This window comes from Haliotis rufescens, unplaced genomic scaffold, assembly GCF_023055435.1.
Source record: "Haliotis rufescens isolate VD_foot unplaced genomic scaffold, xgHalRufe1.0.p SCAF_9, whole genome shotgun sequence".
In the NCBI taxonomy this organism is placed as follows: domain Eukaryota; kingdom Metazoa; phylum Mollusca; class Gastropoda; order Lepetellida; family Haliotidae; genus Haliotis; species Haliotis rufescens.
The window spans coordinates 33,664,721-33,688,153 of NW_025964383.1; the positions used below are offsets into that span (position 1 = coordinate 33,664,721).

Sequence of the window (23,433 nt, forward strand, 5' to 3'; positions counted from 1 at the left end):
AAATCAGAATATTTACGGCAAGCGTGTGACGATTTTTACTGTAGTGAGAGAGTTGGGCTTGCCCCCAGTGCAATCGGCAGATAATATTAATAGAGGCTGATTGCGCCCTGGTGTTGACAATTTATGTTTAACTCGCTTTGAACATTTATGATCATCTTAGTTCTATCACAGTATGCTTGCTTGATGAAAGAGGAAAGACCGAAGCCATGCTGGTCTTTGACGATCGCTACTTTGTGAAACCAACGAGCACGGATTTAATGCTGACAAACCTGTAAACACAATCAGAGCGAATCTGGGATTCGCATCCACCAGCATCAGTAAAGGGAACAACTCTGCACAGCCAGCGGAAACTGGTCTTTTTGGGGAAGTAATCAATAAAAGTAACATGTGACGATTTATGTTGTCTGCATATAGATAAACGTTTAACTTATTAGGAACGTCGTGTATGATGTAAATAGCAGTGTGCAAACTGATAACAGAATTGTACGTTTTTCCAACAATATATTGCAATGATTCCTCCCCGAAATTGTCGGGTTCTAACACTTATCAACGAAATCAAGGCCACTACGTTAACATCCCACCAGCTGCAATTGCAAGCTAACCAAGTCAAATATTTCAGTAAATAATATCGTGTTTGCTACACATTCATATACAAATTAAAGATGTACCATAATTCTCATGAAAAGTAAAATGTAGGAAAGACAACCCATTCCTCTGAGGCAAGTAGACAAACGCAGACACTGCTGTGAAGAATCGCTATTGGTTGTGCAGAGTTGCTTATTTGTTCAGATCCCGAGTCGACCCAATAATGACCCTAGATTTATCCACTTAGTGCTTCCGGTTTTCACCAATAAGATAGAAGTCGACAGCCGCGTCGCTGTTTTCCTGCCTTCCACGTCAACCTGACATGCGTGGTATAACTGTTACGGTAATATTCGTCAAAACAGCATCAAACAGCAGCTACAATGTTTTTACTCACAAAAACATATGTCTAATACCCTTCTTTGATACATTATTTCAAGTTGTTTCCATAGATGTGTTTGCAAATCAGAAACAAATAATAGCTAAAATAAATACCACCACAGATTTTGATTAATTATGCACAATTACAGTTGATGCCACGTTGACTCTTTGTGGCAGATACAATTATTGAATTTGTAACAGTAGTTTGGATTATAGATTGTATTTGGCAAGTAGATGTACCCACAATGATCAGTCAGTAGCTTTATGATAAGTAGAAAGACTGTTAAGAATGTCAATACAGTTTCCACAGAAACACAAGAAATAAAAAAAAAGAAATAACGGAAAAAAACATGGAAAGGCAATAGTTGAGCATGTGGTCAATGCATATGCATACTATCATGTAAAAATAGTCTTAAATATAAGTTTGAGAGTTATGGATCAGAAACGAAGTCTAAATTGTTTCCATGGAAACGTAGCCATGAATTGTTTTGACAGATTTCCAAACTGCAAAAGGCACCAGTTAAGCCTAGTTTCAGAAACAAATATGTTGAATGGTTATAAAGTTATGGCCCGAAACCGAATCCTACCCTCGTTTGAGACAAAGTCGAAATTGTTTCATAGTACAATTTTGAACAATGTTAAAGAAGCAAAAGTCTCCAGTTAAGCTGATGAGTAATACATATGTCAAGTTTCGTTGGGATATGTTGAAAGGTTTTCAGGGTAAGGCCGGAAGCGTAGTCTGCCCTCGTTTGTGACTAAGTCAAATTATTTCGATGAAACTATAGAAAAATAAGATAGCAAAAATGCAAAATATCAAGAGGCTCAAGTTAAGCTGATGAGCACGTTTCATTAAAAATCATTGAACGGTTTTCAAGTTATAGCTCGGAATAATAATTCATCCATTTAAACATCAATTAGATTATATTAGATCAGATAAAAAAATAATTACCTAATGGAAAGTGGACAGTTATTCGCCTGATCTCATAGAAACCTTCTAAATCAATTTGCCAGAAGGCTTCTCCGGGTTTGTTAGCGTCGGATGAAAAATATGTAAGCAGGTCTTCATCAATCGCAAGGTCTTCTTCGTATCCTGATTCTACTGAACTGTATTCCAGTGGCTTTCCTGTTAGGTTGACTGCAACATAACCAAACATGTTATTTCCAAAGTCAATACCCTGCATAAAATATCTGAAAGGTGTCCCACGCAGCTCGGAGTCACGGACTGACTTCAAACATGAACACAAATAAAGTACTTGCTCTAAACCTTTCGCATCACAAAAAGTGTGATCCAATGCACAATTTAGGTTAAACTGGAATAAAAAGTATAACAATTTATGTTTGAAGCAATCGACCAAGGGCACAGAAAACATGTTAAATCTCCTTTAATCGAAGTTTTGGAGACATTCGAAATATATCGAGTTATCCGAAGTTCGAGAAAAATCGAGTGTCATTATCAGATAACACTACCGGTAAGAATTCTGTCGGGAGGATGCTAGAACAGACTACATCCTTTCGTCGAGTTAGATAATTAGGTTTTTACTGCTGTTAGGTACTAAAATGAGAAAACTCAGTATCAAGACAATATTTACTAAAAGACACAATGACTGACAAACAGTTAATTCCCACCAACACGTGTGTGATGCTAACAGGCGAATACTCAAAAGCAATCTGAGATTCGAACGTACACTGAAACTTGACGTGCGTATAGTTTGTACGTAGGTAGGGTGTCATTCCTGATTTTCACACACTGAAGCAAAGCCGATAAATCTCTGTGGACCATTATTTCTGTCAATCTTATTGATTCTGCTTATCCCGCTTTTCTATTTATTCGATTTCATTCATTATTTGTCTATGTTTGTGTCGTGGTCAATACGTCCACTGTTTCACAGTCTGTGATAAGCAGACTATGGAACAGGTGTCAACAAACATAGAATATTGACGATCGACGATCGAGAACAGGATCCACTGGTCGGAAACAAATACGAAATACGTTTTACGAAATTGAGATCAAACGGCGAATCAAATTGCTGCAAACTTTCATCAAGCTACTGGAGTACGATTGGAAATTGTCTACATGCAACTAATCGCAATGCTCGTTTGCCACGTGTTGTTCTACCACTTGGATATCGTCATATTGCCAAAATACGTTAATGGTGTGAACAACGTCTAAACTTCTACTGCTCAGTAATGCATGATGGGAATATAGACTGTTGAAAAGTCAATGTCATCTTTCGTGTTCGGCGTCTCTGAACGGAGTTTCTGAAATCTTAACGGTGTTCAGAGAGATTTACTGTTATCTATGTTAAATGCTGTAACATATTCTCCCTTCAAACGTTTTTCTTCAGATGCTAACAGGCGAATACTCAAAAACAATCTGAGATTCGTACTGATTCTATGAGCTTGGCAAATATGAGCTTGACGTGCGGACACAAAATTCTTTGAGACCTAAACCCATAGCAACTATGCGTTTGGTTGGTTCCGTTTGTCCCAATACCATACACATGTGAGGATAAATATAAACATGTAAAAGGTGTTTGTTTACACACCACATAGATGAGTTTTACACTCTCCAAAAAACAAACAAACGCACAATCAGATTTTTAGTAAATTTATTGTACCTAATAGAGTTGATATATTTCGTTTAATTTCATAGATACTGATATGAAGTTTTGGAGCCCGATAGTCACATGCTGTACAAAGGCATTGAAAACTATTCATTGCCATGTCACATTAGGCCACAAGGTGGCGCTGAACTCAGGATCTCGTGTTCTGCGGAATTCTGCGCCATTCTGCTTGTAACGCGTTGGCCAGTTGTGGGGGTGTCTGCAGCGTGTTCTGACGTTGACGTACACGTCGATCGAGTTCATCCAAGAGGTGTTCGACTTGGTTGAGATCTGGAGATCTCGACGGCTGGAGCACGACGTTGATGTTGGCATTATGGAGGTAGTCTACCCTGACACGGTCTGTGTGCGGTTGAGCGTTGTCCTGTTGAAGCAGCTCACTCTGTCAATGGTAGGAAGAAGGTGCGGTTGAATTTTTTTTATTCCTGTAGCGATTTGTGTCAAAATTCCCTGAACCACAACCAAGTCAGATCTGGTGGTGTAGGATATGGCCCCCGACACCTTGAAGCTACCGCCACCGAAATTGTCGAATTCATGGACATAATGTGGGGCAAAACCCTCATTTCGACGACGATAAACACGTTGTCGTCCATCTTGCCGGTGAAGAGGAAATCGTGATTCATCGCTAAACCACACTCGTCTCCAGTTTCTCAAATTCCAAGGCTTTAAGTTATGGCACCGAAGGAAGCGTCGCTGTCGATGGATCTGTTGCAAAACAGACGACACCTGGTCTTCTGGGTCGGATCTCAGCCTCGCGAAGATGGTTCCTGATGGTCAGTTATCCTCCTAAAATCAGGGATGCGTCCTGCACTCTCTGACATTGCGATGACGGAGGTTGAACAGTCGAATGAAGCCATCCTGTACAGGGGTGGTAACTCTTGGTCGGCCGATTCTCGGACAGTCTGCAGTGGCATTGAACTGGGTGTATCGGTTACAAAGGCGGCAAATGGTGTTGTGGTGGACGTAGAAGTGGCGTTGAAGAGAAGACTGCGATTCCCCTCTTTGGATACGTCCTATGGCGATGTTCCGATCGGCTTATGCTTGCCTTTTTATAGCGACTACCACGAGTTACGAATGCCATACGTGTATTTTGCTTTACTGTTTTCCTCCAGGATATTTGTGAACAAGTGTGAAAACAATGCCGTTTAAGACATTGCAAATCGACAATGACTGCGTTTTGACGCACAGTTTGTCGCATATCAGGCCACCAACATTTTCCCATAACATACATCCAATTAATATACTGGATCTTTTTTGTAATGAACTAAGTACTACTTGTTCGGTTTTTTTAAGAGTATATGTGCAACTTTCCCGTTGCTGGTACCATAATTGCGATCGGTTACACATCTGACATCGGGACAACATCCGCTTAAAGACACATTGAGTGATAAACAGTTAATTTGGACAGCATCACAATTTACAAATAACATATTGGCTCGGTTATAACAATCTCATGCATGGTTGACCATGAATGGTTCTCTCAAATTTCTTCTCGTCCGATAACTCCATGAACCTGGGCTGTTCTAAAAGTGTCCGTGACAATGCCATTTATCACATATTTTCGAATCGTTACACCCAAACATAGTTTATCAATGTTACACGAGGAACAGGTTATGTGGTTAATGCACAAACACTGCAATAAAAATGTTAAAAAAGCTATAGATAAATCCACAACAAAAAGTGTCGACAAAATGATATATAAAAGAAAATACAACATCGATCTATGAATGAATCGTAACGTGTTCTATAATCATCTTGAAAATATTTCAGAATCCTGTTTCATAATTATCGATGGAAAATCTTCCGCTTTTTCAAACTTTAACCGTGCACGGTTCACAAGCCGGTGAATGGTGGCCTACTCGTTCTGCCATGCTCGAGCGAGTTGTGGCTGTGGTTGTCCCTGGTGCTCTCGCAGGCGTCTGTCCAACTCTGTGTTATCAAATATTGCATTGGGTTCAAATGCGGCGTATTATAACGCTACCTACGCCAAATATGTCAGCCTTCTGTGCGCTGTTTGCCGCAAAGCGTCCATTACGAGGTCTATTAACACAGCGACCCGTGAAGATACGGGGTAGAATAGGTGTTCATCAACCCATGCTTGGTTGATGCATGTCATCGTATCCCATCGCATGTCATGATGTGAATCACTGGATTGTCTGGTTCCGACTATATTGTTTACATACCGCCGTCATATAGCTGGAATATTGTCTTCCGGATCTAGGTTGGTCACATGTTGACCCATGTTGTTGATATTTAGTCCCACAATCTTGTAATGGTGTTTGGGATACGTTTAACATCATGGGAACGACTGCATTGTCCTGCTTCCAAGCGGCAGATGACGTTGTTCCACTGCGCTTCAGTGCGTCGTGATATGTTCTGGCAGTTCTACAGTCGGTAGCATACGGGTATAATTTGAATCCCTGCATTTCCTATACTGTTGGTGTTCAAATTGTACGTGCAGAAGACGCACATGAATTGATCAGATAGTTCGAACGTGGTTGCATTTTGGCGAATCTGCACATGTTTTTCCGGTGACGGCATTTATCTCACTGTAACGATGGGGATAGGCTGGGTTCCCCACATGCCGTCAGATTTACAAATGCTATACCACTTCTAGTGAATGTATATCTTTTGGGTATCACGTTTTATGAATATATGTATATCTGCAATACAGCGCTGTGTGTGTATACTCAGAAACAGAACACATACCTTTTGGTATTACCTACAACAAGCCTGGTGTAGCAAAGTCAACAAACCATTAAACTCGTATTCTGATAGACAATGCAAATCCCTTTTACATTTTGAAAATAGTCTAATTGTTTCTACCCTATTTTGCCTCACCTAAATGTTTGAACACCTGTACATTGCTTTCGAAAAGAAAAAACTCTAAAAACATACTGCAAAGGAACCAGTACATATCTCTCTATATCTAAGTAGAGCAACATATAAATGATTGCTAATATATTCAGATTGTTTATTGCTTTTATTGTATGCATAAATCCATGCATGTACATTGTGGGCCTTAAAACAGAATAAAACTGTCTGCCTGTAGCATATAGGTGTAAATGAATTCATATAAGCACATACACACACATACATGTACACAGAGTTACAGACATACGCACATACGCAGGCACGCACGCACGCACGCACGCACGCACGCACGCACGCACGCACGCACGCAGGAACTCACTCAACCCATGTCATCAGAGGGACTGGTTGGCAAAGAAATCATGTTACTGTATATATAATTGTATCATACCTCCATGTCAGTGTCATTCGGGTTACATGTGGTTTTATGCATCCCTCGTGAGGTTTCATACCAGTCGCTTCTGGCTCGTGGTATAAAACCTAACGCGAGACGCATATATCAACATGTACTGCCACAACTATAATATTGCAGGTGTTTCTTAAGCATACACTCTTTGATCCGAATCGGTAAGAATACAGTCAGACATCGAAACATAGCAAACGAAAGAAGTCAAACGTACGGTTATTCCCCAGGAACCATTGCAAATATTCGGAGATAGGCGTCCATAATTAATTTGAGATACAAAATTGCAATTAGTATGTGGCAATTTTCATGCAAACAGTTGGACAATACGAGCGGGAAACATAAGAAATGTTAGAAACATGTTAGCGGGGTGCTTTGACAAATAGACGCCGACATTTAGGTGAAAGTGTCAAACCCACCTAATGGCGTTGTTGTCGGTTCTGGTGTTGTTGTAGTGACATTCGCAGGGGATGTTCCAATTGATGATGACGCCACAGGGGGATCGCAGTGGAACAGAAGATTAGAAATGTATGCATAGTTATTCATAGAATATATCGCTCAACATGAAGTAAATAAACAGGGCGTCAAAAGAAAATATAGGTCGAGTTCCATGATCGTTAAAAAAATAACAAGAAGAGGTTATGTTGTGAATTATAATATAACCTTTGGAGGGGTGCCGAATGATTGATCAACCACAGTTTGAATGAAATCGTGCAATCACAGGTCATGTTAGCTCAAGGTAGACAATGGTGGGGTAAGAAATTTCATTTTCAAAAGTTGTCTGAAATGTCACCAAAATATTGTCATACACACTACAATGCAAGTTCATTGTCTACACAGCCTTCAATAACGTGTATGACCTCCAGCTGCCTCAATGCATACTGTGATACGCATGACGTCAGTCTTCTGATGACGTGGACTGGAATCCGTTGCCACTCGTCTCTCAGGGCCTGCTGCAATTCTTGTCTGTTGACGGGAGGCTGATGGCGTGCTCTAATCTGTCTGTCAAGATGGTCCCACAGATGTTCAATAGGTGAGTGAGTGATATTCCAGCAATATCACGGCGGGGGACACCAGAAATGGGCTTCACACATTGTACCCATGTCGGGAATCGAACCCGGGTCTTCGGCGTGACGAGCGAACGCTTTAACCACTAGGCTACCCGACCGCCCTGTTCAATAGGATTCATATCGGGTGAGTGGGCAGGCCAGGGCAAAACGTCAACGTTCTGCTGGTTTAGAAAGTTCTTGCCATGTGAGGCCACGCATTGTCGTGTTGAAACAATGTGCCTGTTGGTTTTGTAAAAACGGAAGCACAACTGGCTGCAACACTTGGTCTCTGTACTGCACAGCGTTCAGGTTTCCCTGTATAATCACAAAATCAGTCTTCTGATCTCCACAAATACCGCCCCACACCATGCGCACACTTGTGCTGCTGGAATCCGAGCGTATCGTCCTTTCCGTGGAATGGTACTGACTGCTCAACATCGTCTCGATGGGTGAGGCAGGTTCGACGCTGGCAAGTGACAAATTGGCGTCGAGTGCTGTTTACTGATGAACGTCGGTTTAACTTGTTTTTTGAAATGACGGCAGAGAACGACTTTATCGACGCAGATGGGCCGGTTTGGCTCCGGCGTGTTCTCGAGAGGTCCATCCATTCGGCTAGGGAGGTGTCATGGTGTGGGGCAGTATTTGTGGAGATCAGAAGACTGATCTGGTTGATCAATCATTTGTTACCCCTCCCTAGATTACATTATAATTCACAACAAAACCTCTTCTTGCTATTTTTTTATCGATCATGGAACTCGACCTACATGTATACTATAAATTTTTCACCATTGTTATGTAATACTATTTGCCAATAGTTACATGTATATTGTTTATGATATTTAATATCACGTTTATATTTCACATGCGGAAGTTTTCCGAGAGCAAACAGAAAATTATTGTCATCAAGACGTATACATGTTGTAATTACAGTAAAATACGTTGATAACGAACACGCTTTTTGTGAAATGGCGGATATTACGAACTTAATTTTTGGTCCCAGCCATTTGCTGTATAGATGTTGCATGTATGTTTATAACGAACTACGGTTATAACGAAATTAAATTAGTGGTCCGTTTGAGTTGGTTATAACCGTAGTTTGCTGTAATATGATTAGAGAGTGAGTGAGTGCCTGTGTGTGTGCCTGCGTGCGTGCGTGCCTGCGTATGTGCGTATGTCTGTAACTGTGTGTACATGTATGTGTGTGTTTGTGCTTATATTATTTTATTCATACCTATATGCTACAGGCAGACAGTTTTATTCAGTTTTAAGGCCCACAATGTACATGCATGGATTTATGCATACAATAAATGCTATAAACAATCTGAATATATTAGCAATTATTTATATGTTGCTCTACTTGGATATAGAGAGATATATACTGGTTCCTTTGCAGTATGTTTTTAGAGGGTTTTTGTCGAAAGCAATGTACAGGTATACAAACATTTACCCGATGACGTATTTTGTGGAATTTTGTTGCAAGATCCATCGGCGAAACAATGCCATGTGACGTCAGCCTAGCAACAAGTTTGCTGGGGTCATCGAGTGTGCATTAGCTCCTCTCAGTGATCTATGAACTCCACCCGCAATGCCGTTGAATAAGCCAAGGGATGATGAGAGCTTTCAATATTTGTTCGTGAAACGTGTTCCGAGAGTACATAAGCACGCGTTTCGGTATTACACAATGTGTAATACAGCTGTTTGTTTATTAAACGGGTGATCTCTTCACGGGCAAGTCATAAATACATATTTTTATAAAACGTGATACCCAAAGATATACATTCACTAGAAGTGGTATATAGCATTTGTAACTCTGACGTCAAATGGAGATCCCAGCCTATCCCCATCGTTACAGTGACATAAGCGCCGTCACCGGGAAAATGTGCAAATTCGCCAAAATGCAACCACGTTCAAACTATCTGATCAATTCAAGTGCGTTTTCTGCACGTATTAATTTGAGTATTTTTTTATTACTACATACATGACCTGAAGATGAATGAACAAACCCAAAAATTCTTTGAAGATTGAAAGTCAAATTAGTATTTTAGAATATATTTGTATGAGTGAGTGAGTGAGTGAGTGAGTGAGTGAGTGAGTGAGTGAGTGAGTTTGGTTTAATGGTTTATATGACGGCGTGTCAGCTTAATGTGGGAGGAAAGCTAACGTGATGCAGGCTTTGGACGTTTACCACTTCCTGTGAAACCCACGAGCACGGGTATGGTGCTGACAAACCTTGATACATAAACGGGGCGAAACGGGATTAAAACCCACGACTATAGGCTTCTGGCGTGCCCAAGGGACGCAACTCTGCACAACGGCACCGAAGACGACTGTGATATCTGAGCACCACTACTCAGTAATACATGATGCGTATATAGACTGTTGAAAAGACAAAGTCACCCTTCGTGTTTAGCGTCTCTGAACGGAGTTTCTGAAATCTTAACGGTGTTCAGAGTGATTTAATGTTATCTATGTTAAAGGCTGTACCATATTCTACAACCTAACTCCCTTCAGACATTTTACCCATATTTCACGCCTCTTTGTGCAGTATGCCAGTCACCGTATGTTCTTTAAATGACGAAAAGCACACAACAATCTAAATTTATCTTTTATATCAACACGTGTGTGATGCTAACAGAAGAATACTCAAAAACAATCTGAGATTCGAACTTATTCTATGAGATCTGCAAACAGGAACCTGACGTGCGGACACAAAATTCGTTTTGTCCTAAACCCATAACAACTATGAGCTTGGTTGGTTCCGTTTGTCCCAATACCATACACATGTGAGGATAAATATAACTATGTAAAAGGTGTTTGTTTACACATCACATAGATTTATCCCTAAACCCATAACAAACTAGCGTTTGGATTGTTCCCTATTTATCCCAATGCCATAAACAGATGTGAGGATAAATATAAATATGAAACGAAAGAAGTCAAACGTACAGTTATTCTCCCAGAACTATTGCAAATATTCGGAGAAATGCGTCCATAATTAATTTGAGATACATAATTGCGAATGGTATGTGGCAATTGTTATGCAAACAGTTGGACAATACGAGCGGGAAACATAAGAAATGTTAGTTACATGTTAGCGGGGTGCCTTGACAAATAGACGCCGACATTTTTGTAAAAGTGTCAAACCCACCTGATGGCGTTGTAGTCGGTTCTGGTGTTGTGGTCGTGACATTCGCAGGGGATGTTTCAATTGATGATGACGCCACAGGGGGATCGCAGGGGAACAGAAGATTAGAAATATATGCATAGTTTTTCATAGAATATATCGCTCAACGTGAAGTAAATAAACTGGGCGGCAAAAGAAAGTATAGGTCGAGTTCCATACACCGATGTGAGGATAAATATAAACATGAAAAAGGTGTGTTTGTAAACACACCAAGTTGGTTAGTTTTATCTGTAATTTACCCGTTGCTGGTTCCTCTTCAAACACCTGTAGGACTTCAATCGCGATCGGTGTTACATCTGTCACTGTTATATACTGCGGTGAAAAGGGGGCTTTACAGTCAAACTTTGATTGCCCGATGTCGACGATTGTACCGCAAAGGTAGAATAATGCGCCTCCAGTATTCGGGTTAACGTCGTAGAAGCGGATGGACGCACCCGCCATGTTCGCTGCAGAGACAACCATGCATTAGGAGGGACAGATGGGGTTACTAGACTAGTGTTCAGCAGTTCTGTTAAGGGGGTTAATGTCAATACCCCACCCAACCCTAATATACGTTTAATGGTTTAGCACCCATGCCATTCATCGTATAGATTGCCATGGGAACATAGCCATGGTGACTGTGTTCTTGGACATAATTCTTTTACCATCAGGGGACGTTGCTGAAAGAGGCCACGTGGTACATAAGGATCGAGTTGTCTTTCATGGAACCTCCTTGGTAGTAAGGAATTTTGAAAACATCCTTCCTCCCTACCCAGTCTGTTTGGATAAGTCACGACAAACAAAAGAAAATTCTCGACTGGTCTCAATTCACGGTTTGGAATTAAAGAGTAATGAATAAATAAATATTGCTTTACGCCGCATCTGGTGGAATGAAAGACCTACATGTAAGGTAAACAGACACTTAGTCTATATGTTTGCCACTCTGGTGAAACATAGCAGCACGCACATGGTGCTGACAAGGATTATAAAAGGGCGGAATTGGGGTGAGTGAGTGAGTTGGGTCTAACGCCGCTTTTAAATGTGTTCCATTTTATCACGGCGTGTCAGCTTAATGTGAGAGGAAAGCCCGAAGTGATGCAGGTCTCAGACGTTTACCGTTTCGGTGAAACCCACGAGCACGGGTATGGTGCTGACAAACCTAGAAACATAATCGGGCGACCCGGGATTGGAACCCCTAATCATAGGTTTCTGGCGTGCTCAAGGGACGCAACTCTGCATAGCGAATCGCAGCGCCTTAGACGTCTGGGCCACCCGTGCCCCTGGAATTTGGGATTCGAACCCATAATCATTGGACGTAATTCTCCACAAGGTATTACAAAGAGCCTCAGTGAGCGTGTGTATTGTTTATCTCCCTTCAGAGCAGCATTTCAGGCACGCCAGAGACGGGACACCACCGATCGGCTTGTGGCATGGCAAATATGACGTGCTGTACAACCAGTGATAATCTGCTTGGAAGCATTGTAATACGGACCATTGTTCCCTGAATCATATCCTGGCATAAAGATCTCTCCCTGGGAATATGACTAGGACTATGAGGGCGACATTGTGTAGTGAGATAAAACATTGCCACGATGACCATGTCCTACTGGTCCCGGCTTTGAGTGAGTGAGCATGGTTTTACCCCGCTTTTAGCAATATTCCAGCAATATCACGGCGGGGGACACCAGAAACGGGCTTCACAGATTGAACCCGTGTCGGGTCTTCAGCGTGACGAGCGAACGCTTTAATCACTAGGCTACCCGCCTAGGCCGATAACATATTGTGCTAACGTTATCACAAAGTAGTGAATACAAAAACACATGAAGGTAATTACAGACTATTGGAACTTGAATCAGTATGCTTCTGATGATGTAAGGTTGCTCTAAATTCAGCATCCAGTAACCCGAATAGTCAGATGGGTCCGTCATACTCATGGTAAAACTGTCTCCATCAATTGCTTGTACTGCGGTGTCGCCCGGACTTGTAGAACTTTGAGATGCAGGTTTACCAGTAATGTCAACTGAAATATGCAATAAACAACGTAAACATACACAAAATAATGAGGTATGTTTCAATTATTAAATCTACAACATAACGTATAAGGCAAAATTGCTATATAGTTGTTATTTGGATGCGAACAACACATCGGTTTATCCGAAGTATCACCTTATTCGATTTCGAAGACGTAATTTCAAAGTACCAAAAACTATTTTTTCTGTGATAGACTTGCATGAAACACTAAACAAGCTTTAATGTCATTTTATCAAGTATATAACTTAACACTGCAAACAGGAATCGGCATGGGACGGAAAATCAATAAAATATTAAATTAATAAAAAAATTGAGCATCCCAGTATCATTATATTGGATCACAACAGCCCTCAGCTCCTGGAAAGAGCCAACTTATATTCGGATAACGTACAAGTTTTAAGATTCAAGATTCAAGATGCATTATTGCTAATACAACAAACTCACCAACTGTGGTACATGGACACTTGTATACAATCTTAAAATAACTAGTACATACACAGTCGAGATAACAGCTACAGATGTGTTTAATTATCTAATTTTATGTTTGGTCCAGTAATTATTAAGCAAACTGTGAGTGGTTTTGTTTTTCAGATTATTTAGTTTTGGTACATTCGATATTTCTTGGTATATTTAAAAACCTTTGTTGGTGAAGAGCTTCGCATCTAAATACATAGTGGAACTCGTCACCAAAGGAGGACACTAAAAAGTGTTACTGAATGTGTCATAATTGACCGAACGTGAACTACATGATTTAAACGTGCATAGTTTTGTTGTCAATTACTAGCAGTAACGATAATCAGATTTATTGCCTTTTAACACAAGCCATAATATCACAATTAGACATATGTAACAATTCAGTGTCCCCCATCAGATAACCAGATAAACCGATTTTCTCTTTAGTCCTGTATACTTTTGATTATTGTTGTTCTGGTATTCGTCAACGCCGAGCCACTCCGTTGACAACCCAGCGTGTTTTGAAGTGAGGCCTGTATGCTGTATGTAACTTTTTTTCTTTCTACGTTTCAGGGCATATTATGTACATGTATGTGGACGAGCGCATGCATTCGTGTGAAAAATAACGAATACACCACAAGGAACATTTTTGCGTTCATGCATATTCGAAATTATGCACATTTTATGTGTAAATAATATACAAGCGACAAAACCATTTCCATATTCACATTAGAAATCTCTGTGGAGTACAGAAGAAGAATTCAGCTTAAAACAATGTATACCGACATGAAATGATGATCAATATCTCATAGAATGATTGTGATAATGGTGTTCCGAGCAAAATTATGATTCTTTGTGTATTAGCATGTGCTTAAATTTGTAAATGTCAATTTCTATATGAGATGGTTATCTAAATAGTTTCATGAAATTAGCAGGGTCTTTTATAGGGAAGTTATCAACATCGTGTTGTGATCAAATCAATGATCAGCAATGTTGTGATTAACCCAATTTTGTTTTAATAATTATATTTATCAGCAAGTTTGTGATTAACCCAACGTTTAAAAAATATATATACATGAGCGATAGCAGCTTATTTCATTATCCCAACTTAGCTTGATAGCACAGCAGGAAAGCATAGCTGCACGTCTGTTGTTAACTCAACAGCCACAACCACCACTTCAAACCACTGCCTGTTATCTAACAAGCTTGAGCTGATTCGCTCAGCTCACTGCATGGGGATAAAAAACATTACACGAGGGCTGGTCAAAAAGTTGTAATCCTGACTATCTTTCAACTATGGGCCATAACAAAGTGAACTAGTCGTTGTATAAGTAGTTCATTATAAGAGTATTTGGTCTGTTGAGGCCGTTAGTATGGATGTTATGTATGTTAGTGACAGTTGAACGTGATTGGGGTCCAAATGGACACAGAAATGGAAAAAGACCGAGTATCGAGCAGTCATCAAGTGTTTGACTCTAGAGAAAAGTGCTCCCCAAGAAATTCATAAGTGCCCTAAATATTCCACTGTAAGCCGTTGGGTAGCTATGTTTAAGGGCCAAGTCACACATTCAGGATTTTTACTGCCGTCCTTGATACGACCATTCCCGATTAGAATTTGTTAAGTTAAACATCTTACCAACGATAGTGATGCTGAACTTTGAAGAGATAAAGCATGACGATTAGAGCTGCTATTTTTAATATTTGATTTCATAAGACGGAAAACTGCAGACCGGCATCCCGCTCCGGAACCACATCCCCCTCCTCAATACGGTTTTAATGTTTTGCTGATCTGTTTCGTTACTTTTATAAATGTCGTGCATTTTGCACAGTGAGGACTCGGTCGCACATTCAGGATTTTGATAAGACCATTCCCGATTAAAATTTGTCCAAAGTCTGATCAAGATCCTGTGATTCGTGGGGGGAAATTCACAAATAATCAGATAGTTTTTCAGGAAGCGTACCGATTAAGCCGTTTCCAGCCGAACTCGCCCCGATTCTCCCATTCTCAATCCAAATCTGATCCGATTTGTATCTTCCGCGTGGTGAAAAACGACCGGATCTGTCCCGACAGCGTCCCGATTCCCCCGAATGCGATCCGACAGAGATCAGACAGTGACTGGACAGTGAACCGACAAAGACATGCTGACTGCTTGAGTTCTACAACTTCATGACAATGCCTTGCAAATGCTGCTGTGCAACAATGCAGGTTCTAAGAGCTTCCCGACACTCCATACTCGCCAGACCCGGGACCAAGAACTAAGAGTGAGTGAGTGAGTACGGTTTTACGCCGCTTTTAGCAATATTCCAGCAATATCACGGCGGGGGACACCAGAAATGGGCTTCACACATTGTACCCATGTCGGGAATCGAACCCGGGTCTTCGACGTGACGAGCGAACGCTTTAACCACTAGGCTACCCGACCGCCCCAAAGAACTAAGAACCAAGTATTAGTATAAGAACACCTTCGTGGAAAGCGCTATGGCGACAACGATGAACTCAAAGCTGTCGTTAATGGGTTTTTCAGGGCGGCCTCAAAAACCTCTTCCTGACTGGAATTGAAAAGCTTCCCTATCGATATGAGAAGTGTAATGGAAAGCGGGGAGATTATATTGTAAAATGAAACAAAAAGACACTTTTTAAAAAAAATGGTTTTGTTCGTTAGGCTTAGACTTAGAGTTAGACTTTTTTTTTACCAGTCCACGTACAGTCAACAATATTTGAGACTTACCCATGGACAACTGTACTTCCGCCACTTCAAGAACTCCTATTTCAGCAATAGCCAGAGGTGGCACGTTGGTAGTGACACGGATGTGACGTGCGGGAAACAACCTCTGACAGGTGATCCTCGTGGTACCATTGCCGATATTCTGGCCGCACAGGAAAGTTCTGGCAGAATGAAACTCCGAATCCCTGGAGAGAGAAATTGTTCTGTTCTCGTTCCCAGTTGATTCTGAAAAACAAAAAAAATAGTAGTGGGTAAATGAATGTGTTTACGCTGCTTTGAACAAAATTAAATTTAGATATGCCGCTTAATGTGGGAGGAAGGCTCAAAGTTACAACCATTTTGATGAACACCACGGGTGTGATTTGTAACTGGGATTCAAAATCATAGTTCATCGGATGACGAGGGATGCGAGTTTGACTAAACAATGTTATTTACGACAAATATTTTATAAATGGCTGCCAGTCTATTCAGTCTCATCTTCCAAAATATTTTTTCAAATAAATTTGAGTTTATCTAGTTATACGAGTGAGAACTTAAGGGTTGTGGTGCCCAAGTGAATCTATACACACACTTAACTATGGTTTTGAATGACGTATGATTTCGCATCAATAATAATGCAGTCGTATGGCGACATATCGTGAAAGGTGAGTGAGTGAGTGAGTGTTACTGCTGCTTTCAGTCATATCACTGATCTTGGAGGAAAACAAGAAGTGATGAAGGTGTTAGGTGCGGTGAAATAGGGTATAACGTCGCGTTTAAGATTACTGCACTTATATAGCGACGAGAATGCACGCGTGTGTGTATGACTGCTTGTACAAGATTTAATTGTGTTAGCCCACTGAGATACCATCCTTGCACGGATACCCCACTCAGACAAAGTATAACGTCTCTTATCAGTTCTTGTTTCAGCCCCTTAATGCCGAGCTCCATGCAGGGTAACAACAAGAAATATATTTTAACGTCTGACGAAGTCGGGGATCGTACCCCGAACCTTCCACTCACCGGGCAGATGCTCTATTCACTAGACCACGGATGCGGTAGCAGGTCTTAGGGATGTACCACTTAGGGACACCCTGAAGCATGGGTATGGTACTGACAAACCTGGTCATATAATCAGGGAGAACCTGGGATGCGATATATATTTCTTTCTGGCAAGATACGCTGCTCTGCACAGCAAACACTTTACTATGGAGAATTAAACGAAAAAATAGGAAATAAAAGGTTACACATTCATAGTCTTTGCCTTTTTGTAGGTGATCCATATATAGGAAAGACGTTCATCTCATCAGTACTTTATCATATACATGTGCATGTCTTGCAGTGTGCAACTGATCACAATCGCAGATTTACGTGTCTGGAGATTTTGCGACATTACATTGATGACGTTACAATAGTACTGTGACGCCTCACCGAGGTTGACGTGATTGGTCTCTAACATTGATTGGCATCAAAACCAGATCTTATGCCCGACCGAAAAGATTGTCGCAATTATTTGCTCAAGGTATCTGTGGGAGGGTGATACGCTTTTGTCGATTCCAGGTATATCACGGCGTGTCAGCTTAATGTGGGAGGAAAGCCCGAAGTGATGCCGGTCTCAGACGTTTACCACTTCGATGAAACCAATTATGATCCTTGGTATATATTCACTTTATCCGTGCTTCCGGGTTAAACCAATATGGTAAACGTCCACAACTGTGTCACTGTAGGCCTTGTTCCCACATCAACCTGACATATCAATAACATTAAAAAAATATGTATGAATGCAGTTTCAAACATTTACTCGTCCATTTAAACATTGTGTATGTAGGGAGCGTAGAGGGCTCACAGTTTGTATGGGGATGTCCTTGTTTGAATGAGTGAGTGAGTGAGTTGGGTTTAACGCCGCTTTTAACAATATTACAGTTATATCACGGCGTGTCAGCTTTATGGGTGAGGAACGCCCGAAGTGATGCAGGTCTCAGACGTTTACCATTTCGACGAAACCCACGAGCACGGGTATGGGGCCGACAAACCCAGAAACATAATCGGGGCAAACCGGGATTCGAACCCACTGTTATAGATTTCTGGGTGGCCAAAGGACGCAACTCTGCACAGCGAATCGCGGCGCCTTAGACGACTGGGCCACCCGTGCCCACACATCCATCAGATAAGTGGATATACAAATATGATTACCATCTGGGAAGTGAATAGTTATTTGTTTGACGTCGTAGTTATTTTCCAAATCAATTTGCCAGTAGGCTTCCCCGGCTACGGCAGCGTCGCTCTCAAAGGATGTAGCCAAGTTTCGATCAACCGCACGTTCTGCATATGAACCGGATGCTACTGAACTCGTCATCAGTGGCCTTCTCTGTAGGATTACTGTAACAAAACAAGAAAAGCCAAAATAGAAGTCACATCTAAAAGGTGTCCTTCACAGCTCGGCTTCCGTGATAGAATTGGAACATGAACACTAATTTTGCACTTTTTTCTGAACCTTTCGTGTCATGAAACCAAGTTTCATCCAAAGTACAATTTTCGGATGAACTAGTATGAAAAGACTGACAATTGATATGCCTAACAATCAAAACGTAGGGCTAGAAAATTAGTAGCTTCAGTGAGTGAGTCAGTTACGTTTAACGCCGCTTTTAACACTATTCCAGTTATAACACGGCGTGTCAGATTAATATGTTAGGAAAGCCCGAAGTGATGCAGGTCTCAGACGTTTACCACTTCGGTGAAACCCACGAGCACGGGTATGGTGCTGACTAAAACTGGAAACAAAACTTCGAACCCACAATCATAGGTTTCTGGCGTGGCCAAGTGACGCAACTCTGGACAGCGAATATCTGCGCCTGAGACGAATCCCGGTTCGCCCCGATTATGTGTCTAGGTTTGTCAGCACCATACCCGTGCTCGTGGGTTTCACCGAAGTTGTAAACGTCCAAGACCTGCATCACTTCTGGCTTTCCTCGCACATTAAGCTGACACGCCGTGATATAACTGGAATAATGTTAAAAGAGGCGTTAAACCCAACTCATTCACTCACTTACTAGTATTAAGTAGGACAATAGGGAAAAAACATAATTTTGTTATTGCGGTCGAAATAAGTATGTTTTACTCTATTAGTTTAATGTAAGATCGCAAGTGCAAAAATAACGAAACTCAGTTAAAGGACATGACTCGCTGAAGGGCAGTGTTTTAGTATGCAAACATACTAATAGTTGGGACTCCTTAAGAACAAGGTATGAACTCGTTGACCGTCTCTTTGTTTAACAATCTCATGCAATTTTGATTTATCACGATTCAATTAGGTTTCTAGTCATCCGATGTCGGGTCTTCTCAAAACGTTAGTGTAACGACGTGTTCAATGAAAACTCAATGGAACTCGGTTTATATATTTGTCTCAACGATGGCTGAGCATTTCCAAAACTGTAATATACTAAAATTAATGTTGATAATGACAGCATTGACAGTAACTGACAGTCATTTTCAAACGCAAACACTATCATATCTTGCAAACAGCAATTGACAATGTGTTCGTGCTACGTGAGCGTTAGTTATGTGGTAAACGCATAAACACTGCAACATAAATAGATATACACAGCGACCAAGGGGTACAGGAAACAGGTCAACAAATAGGTATATACACAACAGCAAAGATATATTTTCACTGCATATTTAAATTGTTTTCAAAATAAGTAAATAATATCATAATATGTACTCAAAATAAAGAGACTCCCTGGGCTCTTCATCTGAATTGTAAGAAGATATTTCTTAACAAAATGTCAGCTGAACCGATTGCCGTATTTAATTTCAGAGATCCAAGTTTAGTCTATGAACTGACGTTACAGCTATTGTTGCTCGAATACATGACACACTGTCAAGCTAACATAAAAGGTGCACCCACATCGTGTTTCACATCACGTCAAATTCTGACTATCGGATCCGCGCGACCTTGCATTGCACTTGTTTGTTTTTTCCTTCTCTTTCATTTACATGCATAACTAATCATGTTAAAAATAAACACAGTATATTGACGTTGTTGTGTCTGCTGCTATGACCACAAATTATGCTAAAGTTGATCATCAAAGCCTATGGAAACAGATCTTGCAGCAAAACTGTCCCTAGCTCGTCTGTGGGCCACTTTCCTGATTCTGTAAATGCTTTTCTTGTAAACGGTTGTCAGTAGCCCAGATATATAAATTTAGTGTTATAAGTAGCGCTTTCAGTATCCACCGAGTGAAAGGAGGCTAGAAATATGAGTACATAATAAAAAAATAATATTAATACTAATAATAATTATAATAATAATAATAATAATTAAAAAAACTTTGGAGCTCTTCATGTTAGAATTGTTTTGTGCACTTTTGCACACATTTATTTATCTGATGATCTTCTTGTGAAGCATGTCAAGACTCATGATGAAAACAAGGCATTCCACAGTTTTCTAAAACGAGCCAAGGATGTGGGACATAATCCCAATGTCGGTGTTGATTTTGTTGATGGTTCTTTACTGCTGGACGGTACAGAAATGAGTGTCAACCAAGCGAAGTGCCATATCAAGTCGGCCCAGACTCAGTTTTTCAAGGAGAGGCTATCTGAACGACCTCTGCATCGAGTTTATGTACAGTGTGTTGAGAGGAAAAACATGGCAAATATGCAGTCCTCGCTTACGAAATGTCACGAAAAGTACTACACTGTCCATCTCCCCATTGTTCTTGGTGCCTTAGGTTTGGTACCTCCCAAACTGTTGACTGACACTGGTAGAGTACCCGGGTTTGCTACCAGGAGTACAGCCCTTCTGACACTCTGGATAATGCAGAAGGCTGTAGTATTGGGAAGTCTCCAAATTCTCCGAAAAGTTTTGGATTGGTTTGACTTGGCAGCGCTTCCTGAGAGAAGTCCCATGTCTCTGTCTGGGCTGCGTGTAGAGGGAGCAAGGGCCCTGAGCTGATGATGTTTTGTTTGTTTGTTGTTTACCTTTATCTGAGTTTTCAACACATGTTCACAAGCATTTGTATCTGATTAAATCATACAGGTTCGTGTTTGTGGACTTTGTTTTACTTTTGATATGGTCCACCTGGTTAGAACACACTTGTTGTGACGTGAAGAGCCAGTAAACCTATTTTTGTTCCTTTTAATATATTTATATGATTAGTCTTTAGCAATATATTAGTTTCGACGATTGCTTTATATCTTTCTGGTTATTATCTGCCCACAGTGAATGAATGAGTTTTAAAGTGCAGAAAAAAGAGAGTGTGAAAGGCCTGTTGAAACGTCCCGATCATGCTGTGTGACTAAATTGAGGCAGTTATAGCAACCCAATTACCAATTGAGATCGTGATGATCCAGGTTAGAACCAGCCTTCTGCAACTCACGCTTGTCGTAAGAGGCGACTAACCGGATCAGGTGGTCAGGCTCGCTGGCTTGGTGGATGCATGTCATCGTATTCAAATTGCGTGGATCAATGCTCATGATGTGAATCACTGGATATCTGGTCCAGACTCGATTACTCACAGACCACCGTCATATAGCTGGAATGTTGCTGAGTGCGTCGTTAAACAACAAACAAGCAAACAATGACCAATTTAAGAGCAGTTAATTATACAGTTACACAAGCCTTTGCAAATATTAGACATTTACAAATCCCAACAGAAATGTGAATCTCTGTCAAGAGGTTCGTATCATGTCTCTTATACGAAGCGACTGCAAATAAGATGGATTATGTTTTATTTATTGAATCGATAACTGTATATAGTATGCGTTGGTTGTCCTAAACATTCGTTGTTCAGCAGACACTCTTTGTGTTCTATCTGGTTACAGTGTTATGAGCATGACAAAAAGGCAGGATAATAATAATCCACCCCCATTTCGACTGTTCTCTTCCCTCCTCTTATCGGCAACTTCCTCGGCAGGTTCTTCTTCTCAATTTCCTTTCACGATCTTTCTTCTGTATTACGTTCTGTCTCACCTTCCCTTAGGAAAAGGTTTGTCGCTTTTATCTACTAGTAAATGGTTTTCTCCACTTGAATTCCTTTTTGTACTTTTAATTATATGTTTGTAATATGAATGTAGTGCTTGAAACGTTTGTCTTAACTTTAGGATCTATTGAAGATTAGTTGTTTTGAGTTTGACGCAGCTATGATTATTTCACTTATATCCCAAAGTGCCATGTAAACGTCTGTCAGAAATAAGGCAAGGAGCCTGACAATCTAAGTCCCGGTACGGAGGAAAGTAACTATGCTGAGCACATTTTCCCTACAACAAGCGTGGTTCATATTCAGACGAGGAAGTTTACATATTGTTACCAATTTAAGCTAACTTGATTTCACTGCGACCGCATGTTTTAGCCTGGTGTTAGACTTAGCTTAAGATACATTTTATTGTCTTAACATTTGAATCTTACGTTAGTGTTAATCGTCACAAATGGATAATTGTCTGTCAGTATCAATTCATTTATCGTACCTCCATGTCGGAATGAGATCTGATTGGTCCACGTGATCTTTATGAAATACTATGCATCCCGCCTGCGAGGGAAATAAATTTCTGAGAAGGACAATTAATGCCTCATACCCCCGACGAAGACAACAGGCTCACGTGGATTTCTCAGCAGCAGAATGAATCCATTAAACCATGCTTCAAAGTTAAAAGCCTTTTCAGAGCTTTTCGAAGCTTTTTCAGAGTTAATACAATTTACGCGACAAAGCACAAGATCAACTGACAAGTGTTTTTTTTATGAAGTTTGAAATTAATTTAATTCTTTCATAATTAAAAATTAAATAATGCCGGCGAGATTAACTCGTTGTAGCAGTATCACTTGGGGTACATGAGGTTTTATCCTTTCCTCGTTAGGTTTGATACCACTCGCCTCCGGCTCGTGGTATAAAACTTAACGTGGGACGCCTCCGGCTCGTAGTATAAAACCTAATATTCGGAGCACTAAACCTAACGTGCGACGTCTCCGGCTCGTGGTACAAAACCTTACGTGTGACGCCTCTGATTTTTGGTACAAAAACCTAACGTGGGACGCCTCCGGTTCGTGGTACAAAACCTAAAGCGGGATGCCTCCGGTTCGTGGAAAAAAACCTTACGTGTGGCGCGAAGGGCTCCTGGTACAGAACCTAACGCGGGACGCCTCCGGTTCGTGATATAAAACCTAACCTGGGACGCCTCC

At 40.8% G+C, this 23,433-nt stretch overlaps 1 protein-coding gene across 1 annotated transcript in view; it reads right to left on the bottom strand.

The window, feature by feature from the left end:
* The window catches only part of LOC124111137, a 29,098-nt gene extending 10,469 nt beyond the window's left edge, over nucleotides 1-18,629 (bottom strand). Inside the window, exons 1-7 of the mRNA XM_048390397.1 lie at nucleotides 18,453-18,629; nucleotides 16,284-16,505; nucleotides 12,905-13,090; nucleotides 11,331-11,537; nucleotides 11,056-11,076; nucleotides 7,278-7,298; nucleotides 1,913-2,098 (exon numbers count right to left, since the gene is read on the bottom strand). Of these exons, the coding sequence (XP_048246354.1) occupies nucleotides 1,913-2,098; nucleotides 7,278-7,298; nucleotides 11,056-11,076; nucleotides 11,331-11,537; nucleotides 12,905-13,090; nucleotides 16,284-16,505; nucleotides 18,453-18,615 (1,006 nt within the window). The 5' untranslated portion in view covers nucleotides 18,616-18,629. The remainder of the gene's footprint in view (nucleotides 1-1,912; nucleotides 2,099-7,277; nucleotides 7,299-11,055; nucleotides 11,077-11,330; nucleotides 11,538-12,904; nucleotides 13,091-16,283; nucleotides 16,506-18,452) is intronic.
* Nucleotides 18,630-23,433: the final 4,804 nt, after the last annotated feature.